A 19,227-nucleotide genomic window follows, 5' to 3' on the forward strand; every position below is an offset into this window, starting at 1 on the left:
AGGTTAACCTCGGCACATGTCCTTTCAGTCAGGAGAAAAGAAAGGTATTTTGCCTAGTTTTTAGTGAGATAACAGAAAATGTATGGCTTCTTAAATTGGCATGATTTCAGAATGGTAAAGCTGTTAGACTACTATCACCACAGTGTAGGTTGAAAATCACCACATTACACCATAAATACTGTTTTTCAGGATTTTATGTAGTCCAAGGCTGTCCTCAGACTTGATATGTAGCCAGAGGTGACCTTGAACCTTTAGTTCTTCTTCCTCTCAAGTGTCAGAGGACAGTCTTTTGCCACCTTGCCTGGCCACAGCATCAGGTTTTGAAACACACTTTTCGACATTTCAACATTTTTAAAACTGAGTGGAACTTAGAAAGTTTTAGTTATCGAAATGAGGATGTTGATACACTATTTATGCTGCTTAAACTGACCTAAGTCCGTTGTATACTGAGAATGAGAATTAATTATTAAGAATAGGAAAGGAATATTCATCCATCTTGCCTTTAGATATCTATATGTGTGTATATATATATATATATATAATTTTTTTTTCTGGAGACACAGTCTTATTGTGTAGCTCTGACTTGCCTAGAACTTGCTATGTAAACCAGACTGGCCTCAAACTCATAAGAGACAGCCTGCCTCGCCTCTACCTCTGCCTCCTAAGTGCTAGGATTAAAGGTGTATACCATCACACCAGGCTCCATTTGACCTTTTAAATACTGAGACCAAAACCAGTTTTTATGACCTTTGTACTGAATGTTGTCAGATGAAGAGATAGCACTGTTCCTAATACTACCTTGGAGTCATCTAAGTCATACAGAAAAAGAGTTACCTAATGATGTTATGCTGTTCAGGTTGGGGGTGTAGGTCAGTGGTAGGGTACTTGCCTAATATGCTCAAGGCCCTGGGTTTGATCTGAAGCAGTGGATGAAAAAGTGTTTTCTACTGAGAAAATATTTATTTGACATATTTTATTTATCTGTCTACAGGACAGATATTATACTCAGCTAATAAGTCTTCTTTGATCTATAGCCTACTCATTACATGGCACATAACCCCGTGGCTAGTAAATAAAAAGTTGTTAGTGACTATTAGGCTATACGATATGTCTTTTTTCCTGGTGGACTATACAGTTGATAGCTGAATATAGTGACATAATGAACTTGTATTTGATAGCTAAAACTCCTTAATTATACTTGAGATTTATAACAATGCCATTTCCTTTTGATATTAATGTATTTGCATTTCAACATAGCAGAAGACTAAGGATTATTTAGATATATACTTTTCATAATAAGCCTTTCCGAACAATAGAAAGAGAAATGATAATGAAATGAAAATTTGAATGGATCTTTTATTCCAAAAACAAAGATTAAGAAGATTGTTTGTAAGAGTGAATATAGGGTACATAGTCCTAACAACAGCAACAAAAATATTAGTGGTCATTATGGTATGTTAACCATTGATAAAATCAACAAGTGAGAATTGTTACAAACAATACAAGAATTTTAAAAGATCAGTGTTTGTTCACAAACTTGCAAAAACAACATTTCAATTGATAGTTATTGAGAAGCATGATGAGCTTTTCCAATGATATGTTTAGTAGTGTTGTTTGTTTTTACAGTGCACACTGGTTTTTGGCTGTTGTTTGTTTCCCTGGTTTGGACAAACCAAAATATGAACCTAACCCTCATTACCATGAAAATGCAGTCATGCAAAAAAGTTCAGCTGCAGAGGACAGTTGTGTTTCTTCTGCCCGTGAAATGGACAGTTGTTCACAGAACTCTTCTGCCAAGCCTGTGATTAAGAAGATGCTAAACAAAAAGCATTGCTTAACTGTAACTGAGTCCAGTGCTGGACAGGAAGAAAGTGAGCCTTGTTATCGGAGAAACACATACAGTGTGAAATGTAGTGTGAAAAAAAAAAATCATGCTATAAATGAAAACGAAGAATCAAATAATGGAGAATCTGCATGCCAGGAAGTTACTGATAGAACTAAAAGTGAGAATGGCCTACAGGATGAGTGTTTAAATTCTGTACGTCATCCAGGTATGTACTGATACTCTATGAAAGAGTAAAAGAGTTCAAATAGAATTGTTAAAGCTACATATTTTCTCTTGTCAGGCTTACTGAGGTAGAATTTACTTACAATAACATTAACTCACTTGATGGGTGTCACTTAAGTTTTATTAATGTATTCAGTCATGTAGTTACTATGACAACCAACATTTAAAATCTTACATTACTCAAAACCCCCAGTGTCTCCTGCAGTCGGTCTCATCTCTTCAACCCTAGAAGCAGAGCTCGCAGCTCTAGTCTAGAGTTTATGGCATCTCTGAAAAATTCTTGTGTAACAGGTTGTAGGCACACAAAAATTAGTATGATACTACATACGTGTAGTACATGTATGATAAATGAAAAGTAATTTCATGCTTAGACTTGAGTTTCACCTGCTTGATATTACATGTATTAAATACAAATAACTCAAAATTCAAAGGAAAAATAAACCTTGAAATTTATAATCCTGCCCCAGATATTTCTGTAAGAGATACTCAATCTAAACATTCAGGCTTCACATTTTCCACTTATAAGAGTTTGGATTCATTTTATTTCATAAAAAAACTCCCTAGTTTCAAAAATACAGTAGTTTCATAGGTTTAACTTACAAGACAAATATGTTCATTCTTCTCAATTTTTAAATTGGTGAATTGAGTTTAAATGTCCAAAGGCAGAAAGTAAAGCTTTCTCCTTCAAATAAAGTGGGATCCCTTTTCCTCGTTCTCCTTCACTCAGTTCTGCAGGAAGGGGATACTAATGCCTTTTTTATTTCCTTTCAGCTTTCATGAATTGGTTCTCATTTCCTTCAATTAGAAACTATTGTTTCTAACCTCTTTAACAGGAATCTAAAAGTTATGATCAAAATTCTTTGGTATCAAGTCACTTTCCTCTCCAACCCACAAATACTCCGTGTGTTGACTTCAACCTTATCCTAGTCAGGGTTACTATTGCTGTGACAAAACACCATGACCAAAAGAAACTTGAGAAGGAACGGACTTACATGGCTTATGCATCCAGATCACTGTTCATCATTGGAGGAAGTTAGGACAAGAACTCAAGCAGAGAAGGGACTTGGAGGCAGGAGCTGATGCAGAAGCCTTGGAGGGGTGCTGCTGACTGGCTTACTCCTCACGGCTTGCTCAGCTTTCTTTCTCATAGAACCCAGGAACAACAGCCTAGGGATGGCCTCACCCACAGTGGGCTGGACCCTCCCCCGTCAATCACTAAATTAGGAAAATGTCTACATGCTTGCCTACAGCCTGATCTCATGGAGGCATATTTCAATCAAGGTTCCTTCCTCTCAGATGACTATAGCTTGTATCAAATTAACATAAACTAGCCAGTACAAGCCTCACTCAAGCACATGTACATCAAAACATCTTACTCCACCCTTTAAGGTTTTTTAGGGTGGCCCCTCACAGCTGTTGCACAGTATCAAACATAGGGCCTCATACACACTAAGCAAGCACTCTGCTACTGAGCTTCGATCTTCAACCCCAAGAATATGTTCAGGTATTATGTGTCAGTTAAAAACTTAATCTATTCCGTAAAAATCCATAAGACTCAGTGTAGTCTCTGCCTTGCAAACATTAAACCGTGCATAGACCTATATAAGTTTTTGTTAGGTAAGGTAGGCTATAGAAAAAAGGAATTAAAATTATGGAAAATTGCAAATAAAGAACATATTTTTGGTGCTCTACCACTTTGTATTGGTGAATTAGGAGGTTCACATCTGGCATGGCAGCACATGCCTCTAATCCTAGCACTTGGGAAGTGGAGACAGAAGAATCAGGAATTGATGGCCAGCCCTGCTATATAACAAGTTTACGGTCAGCCAGATTATGTTGAGACCCTGTCTCAAAAAGCCAAGAGACACAGGTATGGGAAGGAGGACGTTGCTGAGCTTTTGTAAGGATAGTTTGCTATAATAAGCTCATAAGGTCCTGGAGCCATGAGATGAGCTGGAAAGAGAACAAAAAAATTGGTCATTAAAAGCTAAACAGATCAAATCTTTGTCTACAGTCTAGTTCATTAGGATACAGTTAAGTAAATTATGTAAACAAGTATTTAACCTGTAATTCTTTTGATGTCATTATTGTAATTCTTGATTTAAAAAAAAAAGTTATTTGTGTGAAATTTCCAAAACCAGAAAATGTATAGAATAGTGATTGATTGCTTAGGGGTTTCAGCAGGAAAAGATAAGAGGTAGGGGAATATAGAGACAGACTGTTAATATGGGATTTCTTTTGGAGGCTTTGAAGTTGATTTTGAGGACTGATGATGGAGCTCAGTGGTAGAGATCTTGCCTAGTTTTGGTGAGACCCTGGATTCAATCCCCAGCACCACCTAGATTTAATATTAAAAACAATATTGTGATGGCAGGTAGTTACGCATTGTTGTGAATATATGGCTAGTTTTGAGAATGTGTGGAGGATTGATTCCAGCCCCATTCCGCCCAAAAAGGTTCCCAAATCCATGGGTGCTCAAGTTCCTTATGTATATGCTATGGCATAGTATTCATATTCATTTATGGTGTGTTTGCAGCCTCCTTACTCTAAAGCTTCTCTAGGTTACTTACATCATCTAATTTGTTGTAAATACGTAGTTTTAAATAATACTTCTGCTTTTCTTTACTCTTAGTTTTTATCTATGGTGCTAGAGATTGAACCTAGAACCTATATATGCTAGGCAAGTACTCTCACTTAGCTGTATTCCAAGTCCCTGTACTGAATTATTCGGGGAACTAGAAGGGAAAGGAGTTTATATTACATGTTGAGTATAAACAAAAATTTTCCCCAAATATCTTTTTTATAGAATGGGTCTTACTGTTTATCCTTGCTGGTCAGGAACTTGCAGACATCTGCTTGCTTCCCTTGTGCTGGTATTAAAGGTGTGCACCATCATGCTGTAACCCCTGCCCTACAATATTCTTGATTCATACTTGGTCAAATCCACAGACAGTGCCCATAGATAGAGAGGGCCAACTCTATACTAAAAACCACTGGATTGTGCATTTGAAATGGGTGAATGTTATGAATTATCTTTTATCACAGCTATTTAAAAATAAGACTAAGGAATATAGCTCAATGAATAGGACACAAGGCCCTGAATTCAGTCAGCAATACCACTAATAGTATAAAATAGTTTCTTTTTGAACAATAATTTTAACACACTTTAATGTGAGCTCAAATAAAGAAGTGAGAGACTATATGTATTGGAGCACAACTTAGGGCTTTATGTACACCAGCTACAGAACTTCCAAGTACCCCCTGCAAGTTGTTGTTTATTGAGTAGACAGTTTTGTTGGAAGACAGTCTCAAAACCCTAGTGGAGATTAAAGTACAAAACAATGTTTTATAGAGGGTCCATGATTAACAGGTTTATTTGTCTTTTTCTTGTAGCTGTGTGTTTGTTTTCCTTTCATATGTATGCACCCACATCAATTATATCTCTATAATTAAAAGGAAGATCTGTGAAAGAATTGTTTCACAAAACAATTTCTTGTTTGTGTGAGAGCTAACACTAATATGGTTTTTTTAAAATGTTTTAATTCAATGCTGGCAGCATCCCACAATTTGAGAGGTGGTGCTCTAAAGTGAGGTGGTGGTTGTTCCCTCACCCTACCTACACACACACACACACAGTGGTTCCTTAGCTTTTATCAGATGCTTTGAAGAGCTCATTGGCTCAAAAGTACACTAAGTAAGGGTGCTCTCTAAATGTCACTTTCTCACCTAACCAGTCTTAGAATGATGGCACATGAAAAGTTAGGAGCTCATTAAAAAGTTTGTGCCCTAATTAATTAATGCCTAAGTAGCTAAATTCTATTTTTGGCCTGGCTATATAGTTCAAAAGATGTATTTTAAAAAGTTCACATAATTTTAACTCAGATCCATGTAATTAACAAGTGTTGACTAATAGTGTCAGATAACATGCCACAGTAAATAAATAGGATTATGTCTACAGCTTTAAGGCCAGCTGTTGGAAGGTAATGTATGATATCACTACTTGCCACTTGTTTTTTTCAGCTGGACATCATGTAAAATAATTGACCAGATTGAAGACATTAGGAACATGCGGGTTTAAAAATTGGGGTGGGGGTCATTAAACTTATTTTTATCTATTTATTTGTTTGTTTGTTTGTTTGTTTTCAAGATGGGGTTTTTCTATGTAGCTTTGGAGCCTGTCCTGGAATTCACTCTGTAAACAAGGCTGGCCTCGAACTCACAGATCCACCTGCTTCTGCCTCCCTAGTGCTGGGATTAAAAGTGCACATCACCACCGCCCAGCTGTAGATTTAAAATTTACAGTCACACTCAAATAGGTAGATACTGGTCTGCAGAGATGGCTCATTGAGTAAAAGTGTCTGCTACCAAGGCTGGGTAACCTGAATTCAGTCCTCAGAACCCAGATGTTGGAAGGAGAAAACTGACTCCTGAAAATTATGCTCTGATCTACACACACAGAAGTGTGTGTACACATACACATACACAGTAAATATATAAATGTTTGCTTTTTTATAGGATACTTTTGTTTTCACTTATTTTAAAATTATTTTTAAATACATATATGTGTTCTGGGTATGTGCAGGTGCCCCCAGAAGCCAGAGGTGGAGGTATAGAATCCTCCTAGAGCTGGAATTGCCTCATGATGTGGGAGCTGGGAATTGAACCTGGGTTCTTTTTAAGAGCAGTAATATGTTCTTAATCTTAACTGCTGAGTCTTCTCTCCATCCCCCCCCCACCTTGTTTTAGACAAGGCCTTGCTGTGTAGCACTGGCTGACCTAGAACTCACTGCCCAGACTAGTCGGCCTTAAACTTAGAGATTACCCTAGCATCTGCCTCCTGAGTTCAGTCATTAAAGGTATGCACCACTGCGCCCAGCCTGAAAGATACTTTTTGAAAGCTGAATTATTTAAATTACTTTCTCCCGTTCAAGTACTAACCAAGCCTAACCCTGCTTAACTTCTAAGTTCCATTGAGAATCAGACACATGCAGAGTGGTCTGGCCATAGATTATATTATTTTTGATGATTTTTGAAATACTTTAGTTGGTGCAAGGTAAATATTAATGTAATAATACTTTATAGATAGGAAACTGATTGTGTTGACTTTTTAATTGCCTGGGGATGTGTACAGATTTTTAGATTTAGACAAATTTAAAATACTTAATTTCTGAAACAGATAAAGAGGTTATTGTGTGTATAACAGAAGGGTTATAATTGTGCTTGATTATTTTTAGTATGTTTCTGATTATAGCATTTTGATTTATATATCTTTTTTTAGGAGTACATTTTATTTATCTTCTTTCTCATGATACCTTGTTTAATTAAAAAAAAAAAAAACAAAACTTTACAGCTTTGTAACCTAGATTGAAGTAAACTTTTCTACCTAAAATACCTAAAGGTCATTCTTTATGAATTTTTGAAATGTCATACATTCTTTTAAACAATATTGGTATATGTGGTATTAAAGTCTCTGACTCAGTTTTGTATAAATTTAAAATTTCTGTTAAATACTTGGTTTGACAATCTTCTTTTAGCAAAATGATTGACTTTTAACAGTTCTGATTCTTAGAATGAACTTTAAAGCATATCAATTCAGTTTTATCCTATGAACCATTTACTTTTGTGGTACCAACACCACAAAAACCTATAGTTGGTTTGTGGGGTTTCATTTTATTGAAAAATAGTAATATAACCAAACTTAAGTAAACAGTTGCAGGATTTTGTTTATAACTAGTATTCTAACATGATGGTTATATTCATAACCCCCCCCCCCCCCCCCACACACACACACCTCAGGGTGTCTTTGTATAACAGCCCTGGCTGTTCTGAAACTCACCTTGTAGACCAGGCTGGCCTTGAACTCAAAGAGATTTGCTGCCTTTGCCTCCTGAGTGCTGGGATTAAAGATGTATACCACTACCGCCTGCTATATTATTCTTTTTCTGATATGTACAGAAGCAAGTCTATTTATTTGTACTGTTTTTTACCCTTTGTTTTTTCCATGTTTTCATAATTTTAATCTTAAAGCTATACATTTTTATCTTGTAGTCTATTCTATATAGGGCTTATAGTTTTGTTTAGGAATTACTGTTTTTGGACTCTTAAAGCTTTATATTCACTATCTGGCACACTCTTACATACATACAGACAGATTCGTACACAGATTTATATAACCTTGTTTTTATTTTTTCATAAGTTTCGGGTAATAGAGTAATAGAATAGTTCTGTAATTTGACATCAATCCATGTTTTTATTAAAAAAAAACCTACTTTATATTTGTTGTATTACATGCTATAGCAGATTTTTGTACCTACCTTCAGCTGTCTTATATTATTAGTATTCATTTCAGTATTCTATGCACTGGGTTATAGGCCTGAGCTTTTTATCTTACAGTGTTTCCTATTGATACAGATGCCTTAAGCAAAATCAGACTAAACTACGGTGATCAGTCAGCTGAAGGTGGTAGAATGCTTGAAGATGAACTCATTGACTTCTCAGAAGATCAGGATGACCCGGTAAAATCAGATGCTTTGTGAAAATCTGTTACAGAATCTTAGGAACTATTCCTTCAACCAGCGACAGAGGCAATATGGCTTCTTGATTGGGGTTGTATTTCAAAACAAAACCAGTTTTCTAGTTAGAAGTTCCCAGGACACATATTAGTGTTGTTGAAATTGTGATATAGGGTTATATATATCACAATGATATAATACCCCCTGCGAAAGTTTTAATATAAAGTTAATTCTCTTGGAGCGGCGACTGTATAGCTCAGTGGTAGAGGACTTATTTATTATGTACTAGGCCCTCAGTTTGATGTCCAGCATTGGATAAAATAAAATATCATATTTTCTTTCAAAACATTTATGGGCTATACTTGACCTTTGGTCTAGCAATATCTGAGAGGCAAGTAGTAAAATATTCAAGTATGTAGTACACATAATTGTGGTATACATAAGATAGCAAAATTATCATTTTTTTCACTTTCCCAGTACTTTTTTCTTACTTATCCAGTGGCTATTTTCTTTTTTTTCCAATTTAATGTGCATGTATTATAAGAACAGATATTTAATTAGCACCATAGGTGAATTATACTATTTCCTGGATCTTATTTGCCCTAATAAATATCATAAACGCTTACATATAAATTATAGTTTTGGAGATAGTTTGTTTAAATTGTAAGAAAAGTTAATGAGAAACTGTAACATAGTGTTTCTTAAATTTTCTGTTTAAAATTATATTTGTTTGTTTTGTGTTGGGACGCACACCTGCACACCCCAGTGGGCACGTAGGAGTCAGCACAAATAGCAGGCATCTTTATCTTCTCTCTCCATGTGGGTCCTTGAGATCAAACTCGGGCTTCTGGTTTTAGTACTAGGAAAGACTGAGTTGTTCACCTAGTATCTTCATACTTCATGCTGCACAATTTTCCTTTTTGCTCAGTCTGGTGGCGAGGGGTGTTTAGTTTATGATGAATAACTGTAAGATACTCATTCATTAGTTTACATAACAGCTAACTGCTCTTACCAGAGGAGACTTAAGGACTCACTGTGAGCCATGACTACGTGCTACAGGCCTCAGGGTTCCTATTCAGATATGTGGCCTGAGACAGGATTAAGATTGTGAAGTTTTTTATATTTAAACAACTTATATAGGCTTTACATGATGGGCGATATAATACAAATATCAGAAATTTGAAACAGACTTCTTAGCACTACTTTGCACTTCACATTGGAAATCTCATGTGGTAGAAAGGAAAATAACTTTTATTTTCCGGCCATATATTATAAGCCAATGGATAATTGAAAAATGACCTTTTATTTCACAAGACTGAGTGGAAAGGAAAAGCTAATATAAACCCTCCTTCACCATATATAAACACCCGAGAGCTTGTTCTAACACTGAAGGCCTGGTGAGCTGGCGTGTTGGGCAGAGGACTCGCTGCACCTGCTGACAACCTAAGTTGTATCCAGAACCCACCTAAGTTTGGAAGGAGAGAAAACTGACTCCACAAAGTTTCCCCTGATCTCCACCTGCATGCCTGTGTACTTACACACTTCATACACACATACAATAGTGAATAAATCTTCGATGTTAGTGTTTTAGCATTGGATAAATTTAATTGAATAGCATGCTGAATTTTCTAGGTCAGCTTCTTCCCTGGGACTAGAAGTGTTGCCATTTATTTGAAAGAGTTTTGTGTGTGATGCTGTTTCCTTAGATTATTAGTTATTTCAGTAGCAGGTTCCTAATAACTAACCAAAGGCTGTCTCTTACAGGATGATAGCAGTGATGATGGCCTCCTTGCTGATGAAAACTACAATTCAGAAATAGGACAGTGGCACCTAAAACCCACTATCTGTAAACAGTAAGCATTGACTGCATCCTGCAAGCTGTGTGGGTTTTGTTTTTGGAGTCATAGAATGAAACACAACAGAACAGATCTTACTTAAGCAGAATTTACAGGTGCTCTCAGGATCATGGAGGAATAGTGGGTATGCTGTCCAGAGATGGAACAGGGAGGCTGTTTCTGGCTTCTCCTTTGCTCCTGCTCCCACAGATGCTTACACACCTTTATAATGAACCGCTATAACTTTGTAGATAATATTTTTGAGGAGAAAACACCATATATAATCGAAACAGTAGCATGAAGTTGGCAGTTAATGTTAGGTGGTCCCACCCTGCAGACCTGTTTTCTACTTAGAGACTCACTCAGACTTGACAGAATTCTAGGAGAGGAAGTTCAGTCATGCTTCATATCCTGGTGTATCTGAGACTGTGTGCTTTACTGAAGGGACAAGGTGCAGGTGGGAACTCTGAAGATAGAGTATGTCATTACCAATTTCCAGAAATACATGTGTGTTCTAAAATATCCCCAGAGACTCCCAAACCCGTTAAGTGAATCAGTACTGCCTAGTACTACACTTAACCTCCTTTTACTTTGCTGTGGAAAATGTTAGCAAAAACTGCATTAATGGACCTTGAAAGGCATACTTCATTTATAAAAGAAAATATAGATATATAGAGGGAATATAACTCATAGTTAAGAGATCTGTATCAGGCCTGATCAGTGTAGCTAGCTCAGAGTTAGATGTATACTTAGCATGTTCAAGGCTCTGAGTTCAATCCTTAGCAAAGAGAGATGGGGGAGGTAGAATGGAGAGGAGAAAAGATTAACATTTTGGACTACTTTTGCATGTTAGATTTCCTTATTTATTTTGAGTTTACATCATACATCTTTTTTTCTTTTTTTGAGTTTTTCGAGACAGGGTTTTTCTGTGTAGCTTTGGAGCCTGTCCTAGATCTCGCTCTGTAGACCAGGCTGTCACCGAACTCACAGAGATCCACCTGCCTCTGCCTCCTGAGTGCTGGGATTAAGGGCGTGGGCCGCCGCCGCCGCCGCCGCCGCCGCCACCACCACCACCACCACCACCACCACCACCACCACCACCACCACCACCTGGCTCGAGTTTACAACATACTTCTACAGAATTAAAATTCTGAAGATTAGATCTGAATTGCATAGCATATTCTAAAATGAAATCTTGCCTAAAAAATACATTGCATCATAAACAAATTCTTGGGATTACCTGTTTGGTTTTCTCTAACAAGTTGTAGTTCAGTAGATAGTTCAGTGGGTAAGGGCATTTGCTGGCAAGCCTGATGATACCCAGAACCCATGTAGTGGAAGGGGAGAGCCAGCCCCCTCAGCTTCTTCCTTCGCATGCTTGCCATGGCACATACATGTGCATGTGCATGCTCACACACAATACTTAACTTTTATAGGGTTCCTTTTTATTATGCTGGAGTTACATTACTATTCTATAATGTAATGTTTAATATTACCATAGATAACCTAAATTTCTGTCTGTAAGGTTTGCTTTCCTTCCTGAGTATTTTATTGAAACAAAAGAAAATTTCAAGGTTTTTTATAGTATTGATGCATTATTTTAAATTTTCTTGTGCATATGTAACATTATAACTCATTTAACTTTTATTATTTCTATCCTGCAGACCCTGTATCCTACTTATGGACTCACTCAGAGGCCCATCTAGGTCAAATGTTGTCAAAATCCTAAGAGAGTAAGTTCAAAACTGTAACCTGCTTGTTTGATACACTGTAGCCGAGGCAGAGTTTACATGTGTGTATTGGTACCTGTGCATTGTAGGTATTTAGAAGTGGAATGGGAGGTTAAAAAAGGAAGCAAAAGAAGTTTTTCCAAAGATGTTATGAGAGGTTCCAACCCAAAAGTTCCACAGCAGAACAATTTCAGCGACTGTGGCGTGTACATACTGCAGTATGTAGAGAGCTTTTTTGAGGTGAGTTTCAGTTTTTGTTATCTGTAAAATAATGAAATAGGTATTTGTATTTCATGTAATGAACACAATAAGAAAGTAATTCATCTTAAAAATGATTGTAAAGAACAAAATCTCCCAAGTTAGAGACCTTTTAAGATATAAAAATACTGTAATTATTGATCCCAAATCTCAGGCTTGTTGATCATCTCTGATGAACCTGTCCTCTCCACTAGCTTATTTTCTACCTTACCAATCTTGCCTGTGATTCATGCTGTTTGATCACCTGTCCATTCCTGTCTATGTACTTTCCAAGTCCAGGATACTAGTGTCATTCTGAGCTGCTACACCAGATTCTCATGCCTTTTGCCTTCTGCTCATCACAGTCCTTTTCTAGAAACTGATCAGATTACTCTCATCACGTTTATACTTGGTGGCTCCCTGGTACTCTTGAGCTAAAGAACAAACCCTTGTGGTGGCCTGCACTGTACTTTGGCCAGTTGAAAGTCAGTCTGTTTCTTGCTGTGCCGTGTCTCAAAGCCTTGAAGCTCACTCCCGATGCTTCTGTCAGTCTGTGGCTGGCTAACTACATCTAAACAGCATTGTTCTTGTTTCACTGCCTACCTCCTGTCACAGTGTTGGCCAAGGTCGACTGTCTTTATCTAGCATGGTGCTGGCCTTCTTCCTTAGGCAGGGCCTGAGAGTAAAGACTTGTGTTTTGCAGCTGTGGAGACTCTTAGCAACTCTCAGTTCTACTGTTGCACAAACAACTACAAACTGTTTGTCAATTTGTTTGCTTCTGCTTGAACAAGAACTTTATTGCAGAAATAGGGTATGGCCTGTACTATAACTATAATAACTATAGTTACCAGCCTCTAATCTAGACAGTAAGCTTCATAAGCCAATACTGCTTTTATCTCTAGTGCCAACTCAGTGAATAGATACTGATACTTAACTTTTGAGTATTGTAGTTGAAATTAAAATGTCACCCATTATAATTTTCTAACAGGCCTTTAATCTTCTTATTTTCAGAATCCAATACTAAATTTTGAACTACCCATGAATTTGGTGAACTGGTTTCCTCCTCCTAGAATGAAAACAAAAAGAGAAGAAATCCGAAACATAATTCTGAAGCTTCAGGAAGAGCAGAGTAAAGAGAAGCTGCTGAAGGCCCCTTCCTCAGTGGAGACAGCCTTTGGGGAAGGAGCTGAGCAGTATGCCAGCAGTGTGTCAGAGTGACCAGGAGCTTCAGAGCTCACATGGCGTGCAACTTTGGTTACAGACAGTAAAGAGCCGACATGCTCACTAAGAGGTTTGGGGATGTTAATGCTGTAAAAATGTCACATAAGTAATTTCCAAAGGAGTATGTATTAAGTAAAAGTCTGTAAATATGTTAATGAGGCCAATTTTTCCAACATTTATAATTATTTTTTTCACTTTTAGGAAACCTTTGTTATGTATTTTCTGTTAATAGTACTAAAACTGCAACTTCTAAACACAAATAAACTATTTATAGGAGGAAATGATTAATTTGATATTCTTTAGTGAACTTGTATAATTCCTCAGAGTGTGATTTTATTTCATGGGAATATATATGTATCTATGTTTTTTTTTTTTTAACCTCTGTTCCAAAATACTCAAAAATGTGAAAATATAATTGTCAGAGACATTTTAAACTAAAAATGCATCTTTATATGCTTGCATACAAGAAAAATTAACATCTTTTCAATTCATGCTCGTTGAGTTTGTTCAGAGAAACCCCAAAATGTAATAAATATTTATAATTGTACACAGATACTTAAACACTATTAAGAGCAATCAAAGACAATGCGCCTTGACTTCTCCTAGTGAAGTCTGACTAACTGCACTGGCACACACTCTGCGACTCAGGTGAACTCTGTCCTGGCCAGTGCAGCTGGAATCTCAGACACCCAATACAACCTTTGTATTTACCGTACGGTATGCTGCAGCCTGTGTGGTAGAACTAGTTAAGGAACAGTTTTAATCTGCGTAAACACAGGAATTCAAATAGGAATTTATTTTTTGTAACTTCTGCTATTTTTTCATTATTTTGTTCTCATTGTTTTGATAAAGTATCAGACCGTTAGCTTGAGTTTTTCTGTGTAAATTATTTTAAAATGCAAACATCCTCTCTTTAATTGCATAGTGCAGCAAAAGGTCTTATTTTGAGTTTTCCATTTAGGGTGAGAAAATGTGAGGCTAGGCCTGTAGTTCAGTAGAATGCATGCTTAACAAGCTGGAGGCCTCTTGTTTCAGTCCCCAGTAGCAAACAAAAGTAGAAAAATGTGGAGCTTTTGAAGCCACATTTGTAATTCTTGTAGAGTTCACTGGTATATGTAGAAACTATTATTTTCTCAAATGAATGGTATCTAGTTCTTTCAGGCTAAGTGTAAGACTTAAAATATATGTTTTAAGTCATCTTTGTTAGTGAATTTTTAAATGCCCATATAACAAAAAAAAAAGTGATAATAAAAGGTCATTTTATCATCATCTACTTTATTTCTAACGTGGCCATCTCTGGCACTGTGAGCCACAATTTAGACTGTTAATGAGTTTAGTGAGGTACTGGGAAAGGTTTGGCATGGGGGAGGATGGGAAAAAATAACTGGAGACTCTAGTGACAGATCAAATAAGTGCAAGGAGAGTCACCATTAGTGCCATCAGCTGTGTGTGTCTGCTTTCCTTTGGCCTAGTTTAACTCTCTTGTTTCTTTTTAGGAAGACTTGACAACTGCTAGGCGGTGTAATTAGCTCAGACATGTAAGACAAGAGTTTTCTAAAATTTTATTCCTAACTGAAAACCAAAATGTTTTTGTTCTCTAGTGAAGACCAAAAAACAAAACAAAGGAATTAAAAAACAAAAACTTTAATAGAAAGTATAAACAAGGTTGGCAAACTTTATTTTTTAAATGAACTCTATTTTGCCAAAATCTGAGGGAACTGGAAAAGTTAGTGTAAGGACCAGGTATACTGGCACATGCCAGTTAATGCCACCTGCTTAGGGGCTGAGGTACTTAACCACTTGACCCTGAGTTCAAGGTCAGCCCGCAGTATGGTGAGACACTGTCTCAAACTAAAACTATCCTAAAAGCTTGTGGTGGGTTTTTTTTTGGTTTTTTTTTTTTTTTTTATTCTTAATAGCTATATTTTATAGTGTTAGATAACTTGTTAAAGTAAAATTACAGCTTGTTCCTATGGCTAATTCTAGTCAATATTTTTGTTTCAACATGAAAAATAAAGATTGTATAAATAGTTTAAAGTGGAGATCTACCTAAGATGTGTGATTAGTACAAGCAGTGTGACAGAACTTGGAAGTCAGAAGTCTGTCATTGACACCAGAACTGCATGAGGCTATCTGGTGACTTCACTAATTAGATAGAGCTGCTGTATTGGTTTTCTTGTTGGATAGAATAACAGCTAATCATTTTTAGAAGAGTTTTAGATTACTTGCCATAAAATTTGTATGTGTCTGAGCTCCTGGTAGTTTAGGGGGAAAGGTGGTGGTTAGCCAGTCCCGTCCCTTTGGCGTCACTGACATGCTTTCTTCAGACAGCCGAGAATGTGATGAAGTTCCTTCAGTTTCACTTAAACCCGAAACAGTTAGCTTTTCTTTGCATGCAGCTTGTGCTTAAGTGAGTCAATTAAATGTGGAACGTTTTATTTGAAAGCACAAAATGATTTGCTTTGTGTTTTGTCTCCAAAATGACTTTAGTATTTTTCTCTGTAAAGCCTATTTGTAGTCTCTGAAGGCTGTGTTCAGATAGAAAGCTGCCGTGTGGAGTGAGGGCAGGCAACAGCATTGTCAGGGCATTCTGTAGAGCAGCAGTTCTGTGGCCAGGATCAGCTGTGGAGAACAGCTTCAAGCAAGTTAAACAGATTGCTCCACAGGACTTCTCCAAGTCTTTAGTGTGGATACGTAGGATTATTAAGTAAAATTACAGACCACTATATATAATTGGCCATATCTTCTGTTCCAAGAACTCCTAGAGTAAACAACTGAAGATATTTTGTGAACTGAACTTTAAGAGAACATTGTTTTGAAGCTGAATTGAGGATTTAAAAACAATTTTTTTCAATAGTTGAGTTTATTATTTAGAATTTTGAAAATAAATAAATGGGCATTGGTGAAATAAATTTTTATGAGAAGCTTTTTCTGTAACCATTAGGAAAATAACTTTTGTAAGGAAAAGGTTACAAATTAATTTTTTCACATTAATGAATTCATTTAGGGAAAAGAGAATTGATATCTTTTGTAAAGTCATCAAATCCCAACAAACATGAGAATAGAAATCCTGTAAAGCTATGGAAGTGAATTGAAAGGCTGTTTGCAGGCTGCTCCCTTACCTCTGAACCTCTTACAGACGTTTGAACTTCCTTCTGACTTCCACTCCATCTTTTATGTTAGAACTAAATTGCAATTGGTGAACTTCATACCTAAAGACATGTTTTTCTTCCATCAAAATCTGTGCAAAAAAGTATTCTTTTGTAAGCTGTTTTATTAACATATTTCGAATATTTTAAACTTATCTTACTGAAAGTTGTTCAAAGTTATAATAAAACATGTTATCATAATTAGCTTTATACAAGTAACAGAAGACTTTAATTAGATTTTTAAAGTCTTTAAACATTCAGTGTTTTGAGCACCTAGTACATAGTATAGGACCAGATAGACACCATCTTCCTGCTTCACAGTGTGTTGGGAAACAACAGTCATTGGCTTCACAAATGAGTACCAGCCATGAAAAAGTATGTCTAAAGAGTAATCTCGGGGTCTCAGGTTAGAGACTTCCTGAAGGGGTAACATTTGAACCACTGGTAGTAGTCTAGAAGAGGAAGAGTAAAGTCTGAAGTAGAAAGACAGATGCTTTGGCTTAAAATGATAATTGCTTCACTGATAAAGCATGTACTGAATGCTAGACATTGTGTAGAGCATTTTAGATAAATGAATGCACTTCCTTAATGATCTTAGGAGATTCGTGTACTGCTAGTACTTCCAATTTGTGAGACAGATAGGTCCCCAAGAAAGTCTCTTGAATTCACAGCGTTAAACAAAGTTGCTAGGTTAACCTGTATTTGATAAAATTAGGTACAAATAAGATACTAGTGATTTTCTAGAGATGTACTGTGGTAGAGTCTTGATCTCTGAAGTGGGATGTAAGAGGCTGCTCTGAATATGCTGTTTTTAAATCATGTGTAAACATTTGTATAGTTTCTTAGAATGCCTTGTGCAAGTTAATCATGCAGGGCCTTGTGGCCATGTTCAAGATCTTGATCATTACTGTGAAAAGTTACGGAAGCATTTCAGACATGAGTAACACAATCAAGTGTGCATGCAGAAAAGAGCGTGTATTAATGAAAATGGGACCAGAATGAAAGCAGTCTTGTCATGAAACTGTGTTCTCAAGGTGAGGCATGGAATAATACATCTGTGTGGTAGGAATGTTGGAAAGACACAGTGGCCCCATTTGAAGTGTTCCTGTTAGGAACGTGCAACAAGAACTCGAAAGGCTGTTCTTTATCCCAATCAGAAAAGATTCAAAGGCCACACAAGCATATACTGCTTAAAATAGAAAAAGTGATTAATGTTAGACATTACTAACCTAAGTGGTAAAAGCCAAATCATTCCTAAAACTTGAGACACTACCAAAGAGATAAAGAGCATTAATTTTTTAGACAAAGCTTTCTATTTTTAAGTACAAACCTCATGAAAAGAAGGTGTAAAATTAGAATTAAATACCAATGCTCCTTCACAGAAAAAGACTAGATGGGTTTAATTTGAGAGCAACTCATGCTTGATCTAGTTATGCAAGATCTCCTAACTCTAAGCTACCCAAGTGCTTGTATAGTTCTCTGCCCTGACTTGGCGCTCCCTATCCTCTTCTGTCAGCTGACTGGACCCAAGGAAAGAACAGGCAAAGGAAACAAAACAGGACTTAGTGGAGCAGATCTAAGTATTGGGAATTTAGGTTGAAAATAGGGAAGAATTTGCATATTGGAAGAAAAGAAGATGGTAAGTGGCAGTCTAATAAATGGCCTCATTTCTAAGAAGGATTTCCTTATTTTAACCTCTGAAATAAGACTGTATCTTATCAAATTTGACTTTGTCTCAAAATTAATGGAAATCATAAACGTAAGTTGCCAAGCCTGGTCCCTGACTCAAGTGTGTAGTGCAGTCTACAAATTTACAACCCTAACAGATTATAGGCAAGAGCACACTTGAGGACCACTGGTACACATGACTTCTTAGTGACGTTGCAGTCAGCTGTGGAAGGCTTGATGCACCAAGCATCCCCACACTGGCTTGCTGAAGTACTGTATGATCTTGTCTTCTCCTACCTGTGTTTTATACCTGAACTGAGACATGTAATTAAAGTTTTGATTTTTTTTATTATGCTCTGAACTTTTCTTTCCTACCTCTTTTGTGGTTTCCCCATATCCATAATATTTTTCTATGCATTTATATAATAAATGTATTCAAATACAATTTTCTTATAAAACTAGGATAACTTTTATAAATACTTTTTAGAATCTTGTCTCAGCAGTGTCTCATGGAAATTATTTAGCCTTGTCTCGCTCTGTTCACCACTCTAGTTTTGCCTGTGCTATAGAAACATTTACAGAACCTTTACAAAATCGTCACCTTTCTTTGATCATGATAGGAGTCCAGAGATGCGAAGGGGAAGGAGGGGAGCTCTGCTTATTTGTTGTTGAGCTCGGTCTGACGCAGCTCCTTTCCTTCTTCAGAGTGCGAAGGGAGGCTGGGGGCAGCAGGTCAGCTCAAAGTTCCCACCCACCCAATAGAAGCCATGCTGCTGCCCTTCCCTTCTACACACGTCTGCACCTTCT

The 19,227-nt window shown here is 36.8% G+C and overlaps 1 protein-coding gene across 4 annotated transcripts in view; it reads left to right on the forward strand.

The window, feature by feature from the left end:
• The window catches only part of Senp6 (SUMO specific peptidase 6), a 95,619-nt gene extending 76,705 nt beyond the window's left edge, over window positions 1-18,914 (forward strand). For all 4 annotated transcript variants that reach the window (XM_028879845.2, XM_028879846.2, XM_028879847.2 and 1 more), the window contains 6 exons: window positions 1,627-2,051; window positions 8,480-8,583; window positions 10,345-10,433; window positions 12,080-12,148; window positions 12,235-12,385; window positions 13,394-18,914. In XM_028879845.2, the coding sequence (XP_028735678.1) occupies window positions 1,627-2,051; window positions 8,480-8,583; window positions 10,345-10,433; window positions 12,080-12,148; window positions 12,235-12,385; window positions 13,394-13,600 (1,045 nt within the window). In that variant the 3' untranslated portion in view covers window positions 13,601-18,914. The remainder of the gene's footprint in view (window positions 1-1,626; window positions 2,052-8,479; window positions 8,584-10,344; window positions 10,434-12,079; window positions 12,149-12,234; window positions 12,386-13,393) is intronic.
• The last annotated feature ends 313 nt before the right edge of the window (window positions 18,915-19,227 follow it).

This window comes from Peromyscus leucopus, chromosome 7 (assembly GCF_004664715.2).
Source record: "Peromyscus leucopus breed LL Stock chromosome 7, UCI_PerLeu_2.1, whole genome shotgun sequence".
Lineage (NCBI taxonomy): Eukaryota > Metazoa > Chordata > Mammalia > Rodentia > Cricetidae > Peromyscus > Peromyscus leucopus.